Source organism: Chaetodon trifascialis, chromosome 17, assembly GCF_039877785.1.
Source record: "Chaetodon trifascialis isolate fChaTrf1 chromosome 17, fChaTrf1.hap1, whole genome shotgun sequence".
In the NCBI taxonomy this organism is placed as follows: Eukaryota; Metazoa; Chordata; class Actinopteri; order Chaetodontiformes; family Chaetodontidae; genus Chaetodon; species Chaetodon trifascialis.
Window position 1 is genome coordinate 17663161 of NC_092072.1, and position 18781 is coordinate 17681941.

Below are 18781 nucleotides of genomic sequence, written 5' to 3' on the forward strand. Positions count from 1 at the left end.
CCCCATTATTTATTGATGAAAGCATGTGGAAAAATGACAAATTTATTTCAAATACAACACATTTTTAAAAATTCAGAATGACTGTGACTGGTGTTTGTGCTGGAAACCTGTTCTGAGAAACCAGTGAAACAGTCGAAGAGGCAGATCACGTTACTAGTCTTCAAAAAGTAAGACATGATTCTTAGAAAAGTCCCAACTCACAATGACGAGATTATCTGGCCCGTGGTAAAAGGGATTTTGAAACCGTAACAGAAAAAAAGATTGATACTGAGGATTCCTTTTCTTTTCTGTCCATCTTTCATTCAACCACACAACCCCACCCCTTCACTGTCACTTACTCTATGCTCAACGCGCTCTTCAGCGCTTTCACTCCTTCCCTCTCTCTTTCTCAGACACCCTGCCATGAGTGATCTGTTGAGGCCGCGCTCTCCTCTTCTCATTTCAGGCATGAGTGAGTTATTGAGGGCCATGCTTGATCGCCATTTGATTTCCCTGCAGCCCAGTATCTGCGGACCAGCCCGCTACAGTCTCAGTCTTTACGGGACAGAGATGCAGTTACCGTTTGTTCCAAAGTGGCTTCTCCTCCAGGAGTTGAGGCCATGAGGTAAGTAGAAAAGTCTTGCTGATGACACCCAGAGCAAAACGAGGCAGGACTTAATTCGTGGTCCCTCTTTCATCCATTTAATTCGAACGAATGTTAAAAAGAAGCATTTGCAACAGATGACTCCTGAGAATGTATGAAAAATGTCTGCTTTGCATTTCCAAGTTAATGTTCCATCTGGGAGAATATGCAGATCAGCGGAGGGTCTTAAAACTGTTTATTGCTGGTGCAGAGAGTTATAAATCCCCTGTATTACCATTGAGGTATGCTCCATTCACTATCTTATTTCCTCCAGAGGAGTGTTAAATGCTGCCTCACCGGCAAACCCACCTCCTCCAGTACATTCAGTTCATGATCGTTGAGGTTACTTTGTGTGTTTCATGGACATTATTACCAAAGTAATAATAGTGAACATGATGGCTTTTAACTGTTGCCTACTTGCAGCTCAGATGAGATCATTTACAAGCACGCAACCTGTGTTTCATTCTGTTTTCAGAGAAAGAAAGAAAGAAAGAAAAAAATCAGCATCTTCAAGGCTTGTTCTGACATCAGAGCTTTCCTAAATTAGACAAAAAAGGGTTATGTGAAAATTCTTCTCAGCCCTTGTAAGAGCCTTTTCAGGCTTCAAGTGCCGACAGTGTTTTAAAAGAGGAAGGGAATGAGTGCCTTCCTGCTTTTAGGGTAGTCTTCGAACTTAGCGAGGTACCATCTGTAGAGAGAGAAACAGGGAAAGAGCCATGTTCTTCTATTAATGCAAAACAAGCTTACTGTGTGCGCGTGTGTGTTATTATTCTTACTTGTGGTGGGCCACAGCCCTGCTGGTGAGGACCACTAAGGTGCTGATGGCGAAAGATGAACTGTGAACAGAGTGGGCAGCCAGAGCGAAGCCTGCCCACTCTGTTATCTCTCCTAAGAAGTTGGCTCCAGACACATATTCAAACATTCCGCCTGTGGGTGGAAGACACAGGAATTAGGACAGGTATGCTCATCCTTTCAGACATTCACTGACCCAAGCAAAGCCAACCCTAATATTCGACTCGGAAGAAAAAAAGAAAATGACGGATTTTGACCGAGCACCATTCAGTGCTTAGCTGAATGAGTTCTGGCATTTTGACTGTCTCTCGGTGTAACTGTGAGTCGGCACGCTGCTGGAAACTAGAAGGGAATCCACACAACCAGCTCCACGCTGACCATAGATGGCTGAGCACTCGCTATTTGACTGCAGGCCATGTGTAGTGTTGCTCCGCTCATTGTGAAAATGGCAGATTCTTGGCTGCGGGGATTCCAGACGTGCCTGGAGGTTCATTTGGAGTAGCGCAGCTCACAGCTTCCTCCCGCCTCACCTCTCACCACTTTATTTTCCTTAAGGGTCCGAGATGGATTGTTTCAACAGGTTCACTGCGAGTTCGGGCTCAAGGTGCTATTATTGTGACTAAGCTGTGAGTCAGGGGAGCCGCTCTCTCTGTGTGAACCTGTTATGATTACTGATTCATTTAGCGGAGGACAAAAACATCCAACTTCTGGTTTGAATTTGCCAATTATGTGATCTGAAAAAGCAGCGACTTAGATTCGATTTTGCTTTTCCAATACATACCGCCCTCAAGGCTCTTTGTCAAAAGGAATTTTGGAGATGGGCCAAAATCTTGTTTGTCCAGCCTCACTCCTGCGACTTTCACGTCTCATAGAATGTGCAGCCGCTTCCACACAGTAAAGGTCACACACTGTTAAAAATATCCACCATCCAAACCTCCTGCCTTCTGTTTCGTGAGTGAACGGTTTTCATTGTTGACTGACGCGGCCTGTTTTCTTGATACAAGTGGGCTCACATTTCCTATCATTTTTCTTTTAAAGGAACAGTTTGAGATTTTGGGAAATACACTTGCTCATTTTCTTGCTGATGAGATGATGCCACATTTAGTATAAAGGTGGAGCCTGCAGCCGCTTAGCTTAGCTTAACACGAAGACTGGAAAATGGTCACCTTACTCTGTAAAACCCCAACTTATTGCTTTTACTCTTCCTTGTTTTTGTATGGATTAAACAAACCAGATTGACATGTTAATCAGTGAGCTTTGGCAGTGCTGCTAAGATTTCTTTTTACCATGCTAGGTGCTAACCCCCTGCTTAGAGTATTTATGCCATACTAAGACAACTGGTTGCTGGCTGTAGCTTCATATTCACTGTACGAACACAAGTGTAGTGTCAGCAAATAAGCACATTCACACTTTCTTTATTATTTTACATACTGAAGCTAATTATTACTGCATCCAATTAGCAGAATTGTATAACTGCCTCATGAAAAAGACACATTTACTACTTAATATAACAGTAAAGATGACAACATGAACACTTCTTCTCGAATCTTCCTTCTGTCTGGTCACAACATGTGCAGACGTACATGTGCATGTTCCAATGCGGGCCCGGCTTGCTGTTCAACATGATTACCATCAACACTGTGCACTTTAGAAAATGTGTCACGTAAAGCAAAACTAGACGCACAAACACTCCAAGTATTGTGAATCACTGACACACAAGCGGAGTTAGACCACATTAGAATCAAAGCAGCAAGAACCTTTTTAGAACACTAATGTAAGGGCTCGCAGAGGGCACAGCACCGAGGCAAAGATAACTACTGACAACCTGTGATTCTGCTCACAGTGTCATCCTGTATAATCATGCGACCACACTGGAAAATTAGCATGTAGCGCTGCGTACAGCGACCACAGAGTTCTGTGCCATGATGTGATTACTGCTTTCTTGACTTTCTTGTCACCCCACAGCAGCGCTGGAAAAAGGATCCGAACTCGAAACTTAAGTAGAGGTAGCATCACAAAGTCAAATGTGCCTTCAACGGTGAATATCCTGCATTTAAAAGTAAAAATACTCCGAAGAATGGTCCCCTTCAGTTTGTTCAATTTCAGTGTTTCTCACTGTACTCTTCCTCTGTGAAAGTTAGATGTGCTGTGCTGTAATCGGAGAGTCAGGCTTGCTCGCTGCGGTGAGAGAAATAATTTCGCCCAGTGGTTGATGATTAAAGCCCTTACCTGTGGGAATCTTGTAACCAGTCTCTCCAGGCTTTCTCAGGTTCCTCAGGATGTGGTCAGAGTGCACATTCACCAGCCAACCGACCAACCACAGCACAGACCCTGGAGACGAACCAACCAAAAGCTGCATCAGCACGACATTTTACTGACCAAACGCCAGTCAGCCAACTTTTAGAGGTTTTAGACAAAAAAAAAAACTCTTATTTGCTTTCCATCCAGGAGCAAGATGAGCAGATCAATATCTTTATGCTAATGTCAGCTAATCCCCCCCCCCCAGCTCCACGCTGCATGCACAGACACGAGCTTGACGAGTGCTCAGATAGAGAGCAAATACAGGAGTGACACAATCTTTTTGTAAACATCTGGCAAGTTTAGTAATAATGTATAGCATGAGAAACATTCAAATGGATAGCTATAACCACATTACTGTATATACATGTATATAATATCTAATAGGAATCCCCTTGTCCTGTCAGGGGGCTGGTAAATGAGAAAGAAAACTATACTTTCAAACTGTCATTCCATTCTCGTTGAATAATTTTCTATTTCGTTCCACTTGTCTTTGTCTGCTGCAGATGCAGCATTTGATAGTGACAGTAAAGGGAGCAGAGGGACAGCCCCGGTGGAAAAACATATATTCTGAACAGACATGCTCCTATGTTTCGAACGGCAAGCGGAGCCAAGAAAAACCGTTGAGCACTATGAGTGAGGTTTGGAAAGCTACAGAAACACCTGCAGTGGAACAAAAGCCAAGAGATGACAGACGAGTTTGAATGACAGCGATGTTTTTAAGCTTTGCCATTTCATTTAATTTAAAATGAAGAGAGAAGCCCTACACATGAACTCCCTTCACATACAGCTGACTCACTTTCTTAGATTTGCAGCCAAACAGGATTGATAGAATAATAATTTTAGATGAGAACATGCAGGTTATTGTACAAGCACAATGAGCTGTTGGTGTAATTATCACAGCAAAAGAATTTTACTCTACTTGCGCATGACAAAATGAGACAAAATGAAAATAAATCAATTAAAAATAAAGAAATGACAAAAAAGAACTGAACCAAAGATTCAGCCTGTTAAAAAACAGGGAAGCCAGGATATACAGTATGACACTGAATTTCACTTTGACAGGGGGAATTTGTCATTTGAACTCTAAAACTTGTCAAACTCCCACTGCTGAGGTTTCATTTTTGTAACAGCAGGTTTATGATCATCACATAAAGTGTGTTGCATGTTCATAGGGAACATCCACCAATCAAACACCCAACATCACCCCTGACCACACCCAGTGGTCATATCTACTCATGCGGCGCACAGCACAGCAGGAACCATGCAGGACCAAAATTAGACTTTGCTCATTTATCTGTTGCATGCTGGGACGGTTCCCAACATGGTCAGCTGGTATCATCTTCAATCACGTGATCGTTTGCCTTTCTTTCAAAATAAAAGTGCACTGTTATTCAAGACAAATTCATCCAGGATAAAGAAATCAATCCTCAAACATCACAAAAAGCAAATTAGCTGGATAGAATGAGAATAATCGGGGCCATTGTAGTGTGAACTAGTTCAGCCACATTTTAAAGAACAGGCCCTGGAGCACCACTTTAAATCTTTACATTCATCCTCTCTTATCCTTGTACACTATGCACAATAAATGTCAACACCTGCCAATGTAATTCATGTTTCCCTTGTAGAAAGCAGCAGACAGAAGACCTACCTGCGATGAAGCATGGGTGTGTAACCCAGTGTGCAGGGTACTCAGCATAATGGCTCAGGTACCTGATCTGCATGTAGCCATTATAGATGCAGAAAACAAAGGCCATGGCAAATGAGATGAATGGTGTCGGTTTACCTCCTCGGATTAAAAATGGATAAATAAGGGATCTGCAGCAGAACCAAAATGTTGTTAACACACCTCAGTCATTTCTAATACTTGCTTTGACGCACAGATGTAGATTAGCTAGCTAGTATTACGGTGCAGCCTGATTGGCTGTAACGTTATTTCCTACCTTTGAGCATAGTGGCAGAAATACATAGCAATGAGCAGCTGGTTGGGCAGTAGTGAGGTTTTCGCAGAGGATGTCCAAACAACCAGGCACAGAGGCACCAGGAACGCAGGCAGCTCCTGAACGAACCAAGCAAACCGGACATTCACTGGAAATCCATATTTGCTGGTAGCATATCGCCCGTACGGGACATTTTCGAAAAGTAAAGAAACTGAAGTGCAGGCTGCCATGAAAAACATGAAGTAAGCCATGCAGTCCAAAATGTACGGCTCCTCTTTTTCCGAGAAGAGCCTGGAGAGCAGTGAGTCCATGGCGGGAGGACTGTTGTTACAAAACTAAAAAAGAAATAATGTATATGTTTTAAACAGTCGTAACTATTTGACTATATGCTGTATCACTGGCTAATACCGAAGCACGCTACAGATTTTCACACAGCGAATGCACACGACTGACGCACGGGTGTCCCACCCCGACCAATCACAGCTCAACGAATATAGGGCTGTCTCTTATTAGCCAATCAAAATGCTCGGCTTTGCATCGAACTTTATACAATTGTCGTCCACTATCTGATGCATGGGTGTGCCAGCTGATGTCAATAATACATATTCATAAGTTAATTGACATATATAATCCGCTGTAAACAATGACCTGGTTACCTGGTCGCTCACGCTGACGTTAACTTGACTATTCGCTAATGTTTGTATGTGACATATAATCAGAATTAGAATGAGAATCAGAAATCCTTTATTTATCCCCAAGGGGAAATTGTTTTAGTTGCGGTGCTCCTTACAAGAACGGAATTAGAATAAAATTAGAAAAGAAAGAAAAGAGAGAGAACTATATATATATAAAGCAAATATAAAAACAAAATATTTATATTGGGGAAAAAAAATTCTATAACAAAATATACCACAAAATATAGAACAGAATATAAAAGTATATATGTATATACTGAGGAAAAAATAAACAGTATATACAAACAGAATAGAATAGAACTTTGCAAACGGGTGTGCAAAGTAATGTGCAAAGTGATACATACAGATGCACAAGAAATTACAAACGGATGTGCAAAGTAAGTTTGGCTACAAAAGGATGTGCAAGTTGAATTTAGTCAAATATGTAACAGATCTAGTCAAATATGTAAGTGAAAAGTCCAGGGGCCATTCAGAGGGAGGAGTTGTACAGGTGGATGGCCACAGGCAGGAATGATTTCCTGTAGCATTCAGTCCTGGGTTTTGGTGGGATGAGTCTCTCACTGAACGTACTCCTGTGCCTGGCCAGCGCATCATGAAGTGGGTGTGAGATGTTGTCCAAGATAGTCCGTAGCTTATTCAGCATTCTCCTCTCTGACACCACCGTCAGTCACACTCCATCCCCACAATGTCACTGGCCTTGAGGATCAGTTTTTTGAGTCTGTTGGCGTCTGCCATCCTCAGCCTGCTGCCCCAGCACACACCAGCATAGAGAATAGCACTTGCCACCACAGACTCATAGAAAATCCTGAGCATAGTCCAGCAGATGTTGAAAGACCTCAGTCGTCTCAGGAAATAGAGACGACTCTGGCCCTTTCTGAAGAGAGCGTCAGTGTCATATTGTGTCATACTCCAGGTACTTGTAATCCTCCACAATGTCCACACTGACCCCCTGGATGGAAACAGGGGTCACTGGTGCCTTGGTTCTTCTCAGGTCCACTACCAGTTCCTTAGTCTTTGCCACATTTAGTTGCAGATGGTTCTGCTCGCACCATGTGACAAAGTTGTCTACAGCAGCCCTGTACTCATCCTCATCGCCCTTGCTGATACATCCAACTATGGCAGAGTCATCAGAAAACTTCTGAAGGTGGCAGGTCTCTGTGCAATAGTTGAAGTCCGTGGTGTAGAGGGTGAAGAGGAAGGGAGAGAGAACAGTCCCCTGTGGAGCGCCAGTGTTGCTGACTCTGTCTGACACACATTGTTGCAGGTGCACATACTGTGGTCTGCCAGTCAGGTAGTCCACTATCCAGGACACTAGGGGGGCGTCCACCTGCATCGCTGTCAGCTTGTCACCCAGTAAAGTCACCCAGTAAGCACGAATTAACAATAATACATAAATAATATTGTAATACAAAAAAACCCACAAACGAAATAGATGAATATTTTAAGCGAATTCGTTCATGAAGCGAATTCGTGTAATAATTTCATAGTGCACTTAGTGCATGTAATTTTCAATTATTTCATAAATCGCACGAGATGTGTTACTTTATTTCAGGCAAAATTCTCGGCCACCTCGAAGGGTCCTGATTCACGTGCGTCACAGCAGAGGCAACACGTTTCGAGGATACACAGCATAGCAGTCCTTCCTTAAACGCTCTGTAGACATACGTTTTACCAAGTTGCAGGCCACTTTTCTCTGCATTCATCCACCACGCTGTTCCGCACACCTTTCTCCAGAGTTGTCTACTACTCCAGCATGGGGAAAAGAAGCAGACAGCGCCAGAAAAACCAAACTACTAGCAGGGACAACAGAGACAACGCTGTAAGGTTCACGCACAAGATACAGCAACTCCGGCTAATGTGAGGTGTAAAGTGCTCAGTCTGGCAACATGTTAGCCTAGTACACTAAATGCAAATGGAGCTGGGACAAACACGGTTGTGTGTTTCAGAAGTCATGCTTCTGTGACGTCGCTAAACAGCTGCAACGTCGGAGAGCTTTACTGTTAGCTACCGTTACCTCAGTTATTATCAAAGCCATGTGTGGCCACTTTTTGTCACGTTTAACTTTTGATACGCGCCTTATTGATTTGGTTTGGAAAGATTGTGGGGCTTCACCAGACTTGGTTCAGAAATGTGTTAATTGTATGTGAACATGCATGCAGGCAAAGGGGGGCGCACAAGTTTACCTCACAAATATATCAAAACACTGACGGGATGGGGCAAGCAGGGTTGAAAAAAATCTCCAAAATGTCCTGAAATAAGTACTATTAGTAGTGTGCTTCATGCCGAATTGACCAGAAGACCGTAATAAAAATGTGGCAAGTCTTATGACGTTCAACAAGTTATTTACTCCTGACCATAAACAAGAAAACATTTAATCGACGGAAATTTGTAAGACTTTCAAGGTATTTTTAATATGAAAGACTGCAACCCCAATTAGTAGGTGTTTTTTCAGTTAGTTTTGTACAGAAAGGCAGTTGAAATGTTCAGTGTGTGTGACCCTTTCTAATAACCATTCATCCATGTGTTTAGGGCTGGGGAGCTGGCTATGCTGACATTGTCAAGGAGAATAAGCTGTTTGAGCACTACTACAAGGGACAAGGCCTGGTGCCTGATGGAGAGTTTGAACAGTTTATGGAAGCAATGAGGGAACCGCTGCCGGCAACCATCCGCATCACTGGGTATAAGAGGTGAGCTGGACAGATTTATGACCTGGATTCACACTCTTTGTCTTGTTCATTGAAAAGTGGCACGATAAGCACCATGCAAGTTGAGTAAATGAATATACCTTTTCTGTATGGCAAGTGTATGCACCCCATATAACATCATTCAAGACTTTTCTGATTCAACCCACAACTTTGCACATCTGTATCATCTTGATCTAAGCCCCAGTATTTTGGCTTGTAAAGGGGACGGTGGTTTGACAACTTCCATTACTTCATACCCAATTTCCCCTGCTTCCTGTCTTGTTCCAGCCATGCCAAGGAAATCCTCCACTGTCTGAAGGAAAAATACTTTAAGGATATTCAAGAGCTGGAGATTGATGGCCAGAAGATTGAGGCTCCCCAGGCTCTGAGCTGGTAAAATCTCACGATTTACCTAAGACATGCAGATTCAGATGAGAAACTCGGTGCACACTGTGTCCTATCCTTTCCAGGTATCCCGATGAACAGGCGTGGCACACCAACATGAGCAGGAAAATCATTAGGAAGTCTCCCCTGCTGGAGAAGTTCCATCAGTTTCTGGTCAGCGAGACTGAGTCGGTGAGAAAAGCACAAACTAAACAGAAAATGTACCAGAAAACACCATAAAGTTAACGTCTCAAAGCAGCACTGCAAGTTTGAAATTTGGTCTTGCTCACAAAATTTACTCTGGATAAGCAGTTACAAAAATAAGAGGAACACAATGTCAGAAATCATCAGAGAAATGAAAAGATGAGCGTCATTTTTGTGTTTGTCCTTGCAGGGTAACATCAGTCGACAGGAGGCTGTCAGCATGATCCCTCCTCTGCTCCTGAAGATTGAGCCCCACCACAAGGTAAAAGCCCTCTTTGAAGGTTAAGAATACGTCTGTCACTGTTTTAATGCATTTTCTATTCAGCATTTTTTCTCCCTTGTGCCTTCTTGTAAAACTCTTTCCCTGTAGCTTGGAAACAGCTGTCTTCAAAAGAAGCTCTTGTTTTGAAGTATTGGCATGCGTGTGTGTTTGTGCGCAGATCCTGGACATGTGTGCAGCTCCAGGGTCCAAGACAGCTCAGCTCATCGAGATGCTCCATGCTGACATGGACGTGCCATTTCCAGGTGGGAAACACACGTTGGAAACCAGGAAAGATGTTACAGTGACTGATTACTTTGTGTTTGAGTGAAAAAAAATATAATGTGCACAGATTTATGGTAATGAGCAACTACAGAGAACATCTGTGATCCACAATCTCCACTTTTCTACCCTCCAGAGGGCTTTGTCATTGCCAACGACGTGGACAACAAGCGCTGCTACCTGCTTGTGCATCAAGCCAAACGTCTCAACAGCCCCTGCATCATGGTGGTCAACCACGACGCCTCCTGCATCCCCACGCTCAAGATCAGCTCCGACGGCAAGAAGGACATCCTCTTCTACGACCGCATCCTGTGCGACGTGCCCTGCAGGTCAGTGAAGGGCTGCGTGACCCCGTGTCTGCATCACTGACATGTATTACAGCACTGCGGGAGAGTTAGTGTTTGAATGACAGAGGAGGAAGTGGATGAAAAGAGAAATATGGTTGATAAGCTCTGCTGTGTGTGTGGTTGTTTGGAGAAGAGATTTTGTGTGATAGATAGAGATAAGGCTTCACCCAGTCTGTTAAATGCAGGGTATTTACAGGTCTCTTACAAATGGCTGTTATAGAGTTTTGTTCTTAACGTTTCAGTCCAGGCTTTGGGGTAAAACATCCTTCTCCTCTTGAAATCTCGTGTCATTTTATGGCCAAAACAGAACTGCATTTGTTTGCAAATGCTGCCTGAGTTTGGCCAGCTGTAGTGCTGAAGCCAGGAGGCCGTGCCAAACACAACATAGGGAGAGGGAGGGGAGGAAAAGCTGTAATGAAGACAGAGAGAAGCAGGCAGCAGTGATGCGAGCAGTCAGCTAAAGCCCAGCGTTTAGACCGTTTGTGCTTGGCAAACATTTTTACCCTGCGAGAAGTGTCGGGATCTCTGGTGGTTTCAGCGCCTCAGGCTAAACTGGGGATGTGTCTGACTGGTGCTGCTGTCTGCTCTGTGCTCTGCAGCGGGGACGGCACCATGAGGAAGAACATAGACGTGTGGAAGAAGTGGACGACCAGCAACAGCCTACACCTCCACGGGTGAGTGGGGGAGGGCGCGCGTTTGTGCTTTGGTGACAACATAGGAATCCATACACTTCTGTGATAGACCAAAGTGACTAAGCGACAAGGGAATGGACTGTGCTCTTTTGGTGCTAATTAAAAAAAGTTGGCCGTGTTACAGAGCGAATGTATATGTGTTCACCAGGCTCCAGCTGCGTATCGCAGTGCGCGGCGTTGAACAGCTGGCTGTGGGAGGGAGAATGGTCTACTCCACCTGTTCACTCAACCCTATAGAGGACGAAGCTGTCATTGCAGCGCTGCTGGAGAAGAGCGAAGGTAACACACACACACACACACACACACACACACACACACACACACACTCACACACACACTCTCAGGGCTGTACAATTTAAGCAATATATGGCAGACCTTTTGTTCAAATGAGAGCTCAATTTTAGTTTCATTCATTCCACTTTTTACCCTTTATTTCCTAAGATTACAAAGATTTTTCTTCATGACCTTATGGGGCCTGCTCATTTTTTCATTTTCCGTCTCTGTCTTGCTTGTCTGTTTCTTTTGCCAGCTTTTCAACACAAGTCAAAAGTCTTTGCTCTGATTGTTTCACACAACCTTCTGTAAACGTCTCAAAAATGGGAAGACGTGTCCATGTTAATGAAGAGCTCATGTGGTCTGGCTCAATCAACCATGTCCACCACAGATGTCCAATTAGAAAGATGATCGTTGGTGCAAAGTTACCTATGGCATTAACTAGCTTACACCTAATTGACAACTAGCCTAAAACTAGATTCTGACTAGCTTACAGTTTGCTCATTTTGTCTGACCACCAATCTAAAATCCAACAATATTCATGTTATTGTCACATATGACAAGGAAAGGCAGCAAATATTACATATATTAATATATATCCTATATTAACGTGTATCTGGAAGCTATCACACAGTGGGCTGATGTTTTTATCTGATTCACTGAACCTCATGCAGATGTATGAGAAAAGTGTGGGGCAGAACCTTTGCACACCTGGATGAACAGGTGTGTAGGCGGATAGTCTGCGGGAATCTTTCGGTCTAAAACAAGCGTGGAAAACGTTTGGTGTTATCATTTAAGTTATGCATGTGCATCCATATGTGATCCATTTGAAGGTCCAGTGGAGTGTAATAATGTAACTCAAACCAAATGAGTTTCTACTGGGACTCTGTGTTCTGGACGAAGAAATATTGTATTAGCACACGTCTGAATGCCCACACAGAACATTTCAGAGCTTAAATCATACTGCTAAAGACTGCCAAGGAAGAAAGTCTCATTTCTCCTTGTGCGATGCAGATCTTTAACGCTGTCTGTTATATTGTAAGACTAATCAGATAGCACAAAACCAGCAGTTGGAGCACTTCCTTCATGTTGAAACACACAAGGTCAATAGCGACAGAGCCTACAATAAAGTCCCCTTCACTTTTGAGCTGCTAAATGTATCAGAATGCAGTAAATAAATATGACATCTAAGTATAGCCGCTTGTTTTCCGCCAAGTTGTAATGTCTTTCCCATCCCCGTTGCCAGGAGCACTGGAGCTGGCTGACAGCTCAGCTGATCTGCCAGGGCTGAAGTGGATGCCTGGCGTCACTTCCTGGAAGGTACTGGAACGTTTAGTTTGTGGCAGTCAGTACAACATCAACCGCCTCAGCAACATATCATGAAGGAAAACGGTGTTTAGGTCACAGAAGCGCTTCAAGTCAGACAGCATTGTGTAGGTTAGTGTCCTGACTGTGGATGATTTCGATTGGATTGCACACTTAAACAGATGTTGTCTCTGTAGCTGATGACCAAGGAGGGCCAGTGGTACTCAGACTGGTCCGAGGTTCCAAGCAGTCGTCACACACAGATCCGCCCCACCATGTTCCCACCTAAAGACGCGGAGAAACTCGCTGGCATGCATCTGGAGAGATGGTATGCACACACTCACACACTGAACGTTTGTATGATTTTAAAATGTGGAGGACTTACTTTGCCATTAGAGTAGTCCACGTACAGTCGGCTGAGTTCTAATGGCTTCAGCTAAAGGCTCAAGAGCCAAAGCAAATAGGTGCAGTGAGAGCAGGAAGCCTCGTTTAAGGCCAATTTGAGTCTATTCTGTTGGTGAGTTCAGTAGCAGGGAGACGATTCAACAAAAAAAAAAGAAGATCCAGCTCATAAAATTTTCTTCAGTGTATAGAGGAGGAAGGGTCATGTGACCAGATTCACCTCTTTCCCCCCAAACCCTCGTCTTAATTTAGCAACCCTTTTTATCCTCCTCAGAGTAATGAAAGCAGAAAAACACAAGCGCTCACACACTCACACTTTCCTGTTTTCATTGGTGCCAAATTCATTAGCTGAGTAATGTGTGTGATTTATTTTTTTGGCACAGCTTCGCACACACACACACACACACACACACACACACACACACACACACACACACACACACACACACACACACACACACACACACTGTCTGCATAGATGCACATATATGTACACACCTGCACTCTCACATAATGGGGGATGATGTCATTTCTACTCTGCAGCTTTTACTTTAATGCTCAGACCAACGTGACAGTGGCCAGCAGATGGCGCTCTTGTCATATATTGTCTAAGCGCCTTTTTATTTAATGCTGAAACAGTCCTTGTTTAACTTCACAGTAGGTGGCACAATAAAAAGCAAAACCATGACTTATGTTAGTGTGTGTGTGTGTGTGTGTGTGTGTGTGTGTGTGTGTGTGTGTGTGTGTGTGTGTGTGTGTGTGTGTGTGTGTGTGTGTGTGTGTGTGTGTGTGTGTGTGTGTGTGTGTGTGTGTGTGTGTGTGTTATAATGTTAGTATGAGGATTCTGCCACATCACCAGAACACTGGAGGTTTCTTCGTGGCCGTGCTGGTGAAGAAAGCCCCGATGCCTTGGAACAAAAGATATCCCAAGGTACTTCCTCACAAACACACACACTTAGAGTCCTACTCAAAGAGGGAAGTGGAGGAGAAACTCCCCGTGTGGGTTTGGGGGTATGTCTGTTGAACCAGCAGCAACACCCCCACTGCATCACTCACCTGTTCAGCGTTACAAACCACAGCTGGGACTCCTCCTTTCTTTGTCTGCTCATCACACTCCTCGTTGTCTCCAGCTGAGGAAGGATGTCTCGTCCCTCTCAGCGGCCCAGACCGGAGGCTCTCCGGCGGCCTCCATCCCCGCACACACTTCTCATCTCCCTGAGAGCACTGTGGAGGAGGGGGAGGCAGGAGGCCCAGAGGGAAAGGCAGACAGGGAGGCAGAAGAGGAGGCACCCACAGGAGCTCCCTCTGCCCAGGAGACCACTGATAAACAAGATGGAGTGTGCGGGTGAGTCATGTTGGTCTGGTTAGTGGATGAACAAAGGGAAGCTGCAAAGTCTGCAGCCATGATTAAAAAAAAAAAAACAATTACAATGCCATTAAAATAAACAATGTCTCATCTCTCTGTGTTCCAGGCCTCCAGCCTCGAAGAAGATGAGGCTGTTTGGCTATAAAGAAGACCCCTTTGTGTTCCTTACTGAGGAAGACCCTGTCTTCACCACCATACAGTAAGTGCCTCTGTGTGTATTAGACAGGAAAATGTTCATTTTCAGTGGCAAAACTTTTTTTTTCTTTTTTCTGTTGTCTCTAGATCTTTCTACAATCTGTCGCCCGACTTCCCCAAGCTCAATGTCCTGACCAGGACCCACGAGGGCAAGAAGAGACACTTGTACATGGTGTCCAAAGAATTGCGCAACGTGCTACTCAACAACAGCGAGCGCATGAAGGTGTGTTTGTTTTGGAGCAGCGTTTACATCATCGCACACACTCACGACCAGGTCTGATGGTGATGATAAAGCATTTCCTCACCTGGAAATCTGATACAAATAGATGCAACAAATCAAGAATCGCTTCTTTCCTGGAGACGGTGCGTTTGGTATTAATCACATTACACAGTGTAGTCCAACAGGCTGCAGTGTCTGCAGATTTTGGATACAGACATATTGGTTTTACATTGGTACATCGGTTTATTTTTATAGTTTGTGCATTTGTGTGTGTGCGGTACAGTGTGTGTGTACATGTACCAGCTCATCAGAGGGAACCAGCCTAGCAGATGGGACCCTCTCTATCCCAAATCCCTCTGGTCCTCCACCCTGTAGCACCTGCACAGGTGGCTGTGTTTGTGTGTGTGCGTGCGCATGCGTGTGTGTGTGCTTGTGTATGTGCGTGCATGTGTAGCCTCAGTCTCTTTGTTCTCTTCATTTTGTTTAATTTTTCTCAGTTTTTAGTCACTTCATATTGGGCTAAACCACAGTGAATTGCATGTCTCCACATTGCCAGGGCCTATGTTCACTTCCCTTCTCTTTCTGTTATCTCAGGTTTCACAGAGAAAAGTTCTGGAATTTGTCTTTTTATCATTAATTTAATAATTTTTAATTTAATTTTTCCCACCTTAATGTTTTCATATTAAAATACCATGCAAAGCTAATTTTAATCACTCCACTTCCATAAGGTAAAAAATTCAACATGCTTATTTATTTGTAGAATAGTTGAATTTTACTGTGCAGATGACAGACAGTCGCCTCGCACTCCTGCTGGGACACCGGAGACCAGCTGCCCTGTGTTTCCCCACAGTTTTGTAACATCTTGTAAGGAGATGCCTCGAGCAAAGTGAACATGGTGAACATCAGTAGTACTGCAACACCACAAGTAACACAATTAGTCCTCTGTTTTAATTTAAATGACCCTTGATCGTGTTTTCTTTAGAGATGTTAATTAGCGTAGTAAGCAGGTAGAATTTGGCCTCATTGTGTTGTTTTTGTGCGGATCCGTGTGTCAGCGTGGCTGTTGTGCTTGTTTCGCAGGTCATTAACACGGGGGTGAAGGTGTGGTCTCGCAACAGTGATGGAGAGGAGTTTGGCTGCGCCTTCAGACTCGCTCAGGAGGTAACACACACACACACACACCCCACAGCAGTGTGAGCGCCACTTCCCGTCCTCACATGAAATCTTCAGGAGTAAAAAGAATTTTCTGTAAATCCACCTGTTCTGTGTTCAGTAGTGCCTTTTTAACCGAAAGCTGCGTTACTGTGAAAACATCCTCTCCACACATTTGCTCCATTATTTCCATCATTCTCTTTGTATGCAAATCAACCTCATGATGTGAACTGGTACACACAGTGATCCATGATGATGAATTCTTTGATTTTATAGTATATTTGATTGTCAAAAGCTCCTCAAACATGCATTCAGCTGTCTTTACTGTATTCACCACAGAGGCGATGAACAAGGGAGTCCACACTCGAACGTAGCATTAATTCATATTATATGCGCTGTGTAACTGGGTCTAGTCTGAGTTTATTATATTTTCAGCCACATCTCTCCTTTGTCCTACAAGGGTATCTACACTCTTCAGCCGTACATCCGCTCCAGGATAATCGGAGTGAGTGTGGAGGACATCAAAGTGCTGCTGACCCAGGAGAACCCCTTCCTCAGCAAACTGCAGGACGACGCTCACGCTCAGGCCAAGAAAATGGGTGAGCAAAACATTCTCATCCCAAAGTCGAAGGCGACCAATGAAATAACCACTTTAAGAAAAGTATCACTCTGTTATTAGTAGACTTGAGATTTTACTTTTGATTCTACAACTAGAAGAGTGCGGGAAGCAGCCGTAGCAGCCGTAGCAGCCTAGAGGTTGGAGTGGTGGGTTAGTGACGGGCAGCTTTCTGGCATAGAATGAAAAAGTGAATGAGTAATGCTCAGTCTCTCTCAGCAACTGCTGCTGAGCTGCCCTTGAGCAAGGCACCGACCCAAAAACCTCACAAGAGGGGCCGAGCAAAAGAAGAGCTGTAGTTACGCTGGGCAGTTAGCCAGTATTAATATATGGAAGTGTGCATGTCCAGCGTGGTGGAGTAGCTAATGTTACAACGCGCTTTTGGAAGAATCTGTTGTTGCTTATAAGTTATTGATCCGCTCTTCTCTCCACAGTTATGGGTAGCATTGTGTTGAAGTACATTCCTAATCCAAAGTAAGTAGATTTTTTATCTGCATATTATGTTTTTGAAGCGATGACCTTGCTCATTTCTGACAGCCACCGTAACCCTCTGTTTGTCAGCGCCCCAGCGGAGCCGCAGTGTCCCATCCAGCTGTGTGGCTGGAGGGGAAAGACATCCATCCGAGCCTTCGTCCCCCGCAACGAGAGGTTTCATTACCTCCGAATGTTAGGCGTGGAGGTCTTCAGAGACAAACAGGGCCTCGGGCAGAAACAGAGGGATGAAGGCAAGGAAGAGGTGGAAAAGGACGCAGAGGAGGAAGGAGCGGTGGAAAATGAGGCCGAGATGGACTTGGAGAACGGCGATGAAAATGGATCGTCGCAACCAAAGACCGACAGCGGCAGCCAGGCGGCAAGCAGCTGAGGATGTGGAGGAGACGGCGGAGAGGAAGGAGGATTGGCTGAAGACGTATTGAAGCTCTAAGAGCTGTTGATCAAATCCAAGACCACATTATGTGGAAGAGGAGGGCGACGTGCCTGTATGGGTTTCTCTGTTTGCCACACTGCCACTACAGAAGGATTTCTGCCCAGAGATGGACTCCCTTTGGATTGTCACGTTTTGGAGCCCCTCCAGGTGTCCGCTTTTTAGTTTAACAGCTTGTCTTATTTTATAGAACTGTTTTTTTATGGTTTAACAAACTCACTCCACTGACCCAGTGGCATCACGTTTCTTTCAGTTTCTCATGTTTAGAGAGGTTTCTATAAACTGCCATCTCATTTTCTACACCTGTAATTAAGCAGAAATGCGGAGTTGATTAAAAGTGTTCAGGTTAATTGTGTCACCGGACAAATTATTTGACTTTATGCTCACTCTTGGCCCATTGGAGCGTAAAAGGCATGCTTGAAATGGGGTTCATTAGGTTCTGCAAATTAGACAAAATAAAACAGCCATGAGAAATTTAATAGAATGGTAAATTAATCGAATTAAGGATGCAAGTTTTTATTTTTTTATTTGACATTTTCCTCTCCTGGCATTGATTAAACCCCTTGAAACCCAGGAAAAAATCCCACTATGCCTTAAAATGGCTTCGATGGTTTCATTTACTATGCACAGATCAGTACCCACCTCTATCTCCACCCGCCCCTACTCCACAGTCCTGCAGCTCGAGCGTACCTGCTCACTGAACACACAAACTTCTGCTTATTTTCTGTTTTGCAAGCTAGTATGTGCTGCACCATGGCAAGTGGTCATATAATGATTAATAATGTTTAAAACGGAAAGAACAACCCCGCAGTCATGAAGTTTTCTGTCAGAATCATCATAATGAGTGGAGCCCAAACTTTCTTCATCAGCACTCCTGAGCCAAAAAGCTAAAAAGGGGACTTGTCTATATTGTATTTTCATATGTAGAAAAATAAAAGAAACAAATAAGGCTGAAAGACATAACATGTTTTCCAAGTCAACTAATATTTTATCTTTTTATTATGTCTTTCTCTTTAAATAACTAAGATTGGTAAATGCAAAACACAGGTTGTGTTTTTGTCCTTGAAAACCTAAAACCAAGTCATAGAGGCCAGGAAAATAGATCTCTACGAGGGGACGCTGCGGATTAAC

At 43.9% G+C, this 18781-nt stretch overlaps 2 protein-coding genes across 2 annotated transcripts; one reads left to right on the plus strand and one right to left on the minus strand.

Annotated features, from left to right (window-relative positions):
* On the minus strand, positions 1-6118 carry srd5a1 (steroid-5-alpha-reductase, alpha polypeptide 1 (3-oxo-5 alpha-steroid delta 4-dehydrogenase alpha 1)). The gene is made up of 5 exons (XM_070983982.1): positions 5656-6118; positions 5364-5530; positions 3644-3745; positions 1399-1549; positions 1-1310 (listed from the first exon to the last, which is right to left on the minus strand). Exons 1-5 carry the CDS (start codon positions 5961-5963, stop codon positions 1244-1246), a joined length of 795 nt encoding a protein of 264 aa, XP_070840083.1. The 5' UTR covers positions 5964-6118; the 3' UTR covers positions 1-1243.
* Positions 6119-7942: 1824 nt separating this feature from the next.
* Positions 7943-18020, plus strand: nsun2 (NOP2/Sun RNA methyltransferase 2). Its single transcript, XM_070985382.1, has 19 exons — positions 7943-8166; positions 8877-9034; positions 9320-9424; positions 9502-9607; positions 9810-9881; positions 10060-10144; positions 10297-10489; positions 11107-11181; positions 11348-11478; positions 12719-12792; positions 12975-13105; positions 14014-14110; positions 14310-14524; positions 14652-14744; positions 14828-14963; positions 16041-16121; positions 16573-16711; positions 17163-17202; positions 17290-18020. The coding sequence occupies exons 1-19, from the start codon at positions 8101-8103 to the stop codon at positions 17588-17590; spliced, it is 2298 nt and encodes a 765-aa protein (XP_070841483.1). The 5' UTR covers positions 7943-8100; the 3' UTR covers positions 17591-18020.
* Positions 18021-18781: the final 761 nt, after the last annotated feature.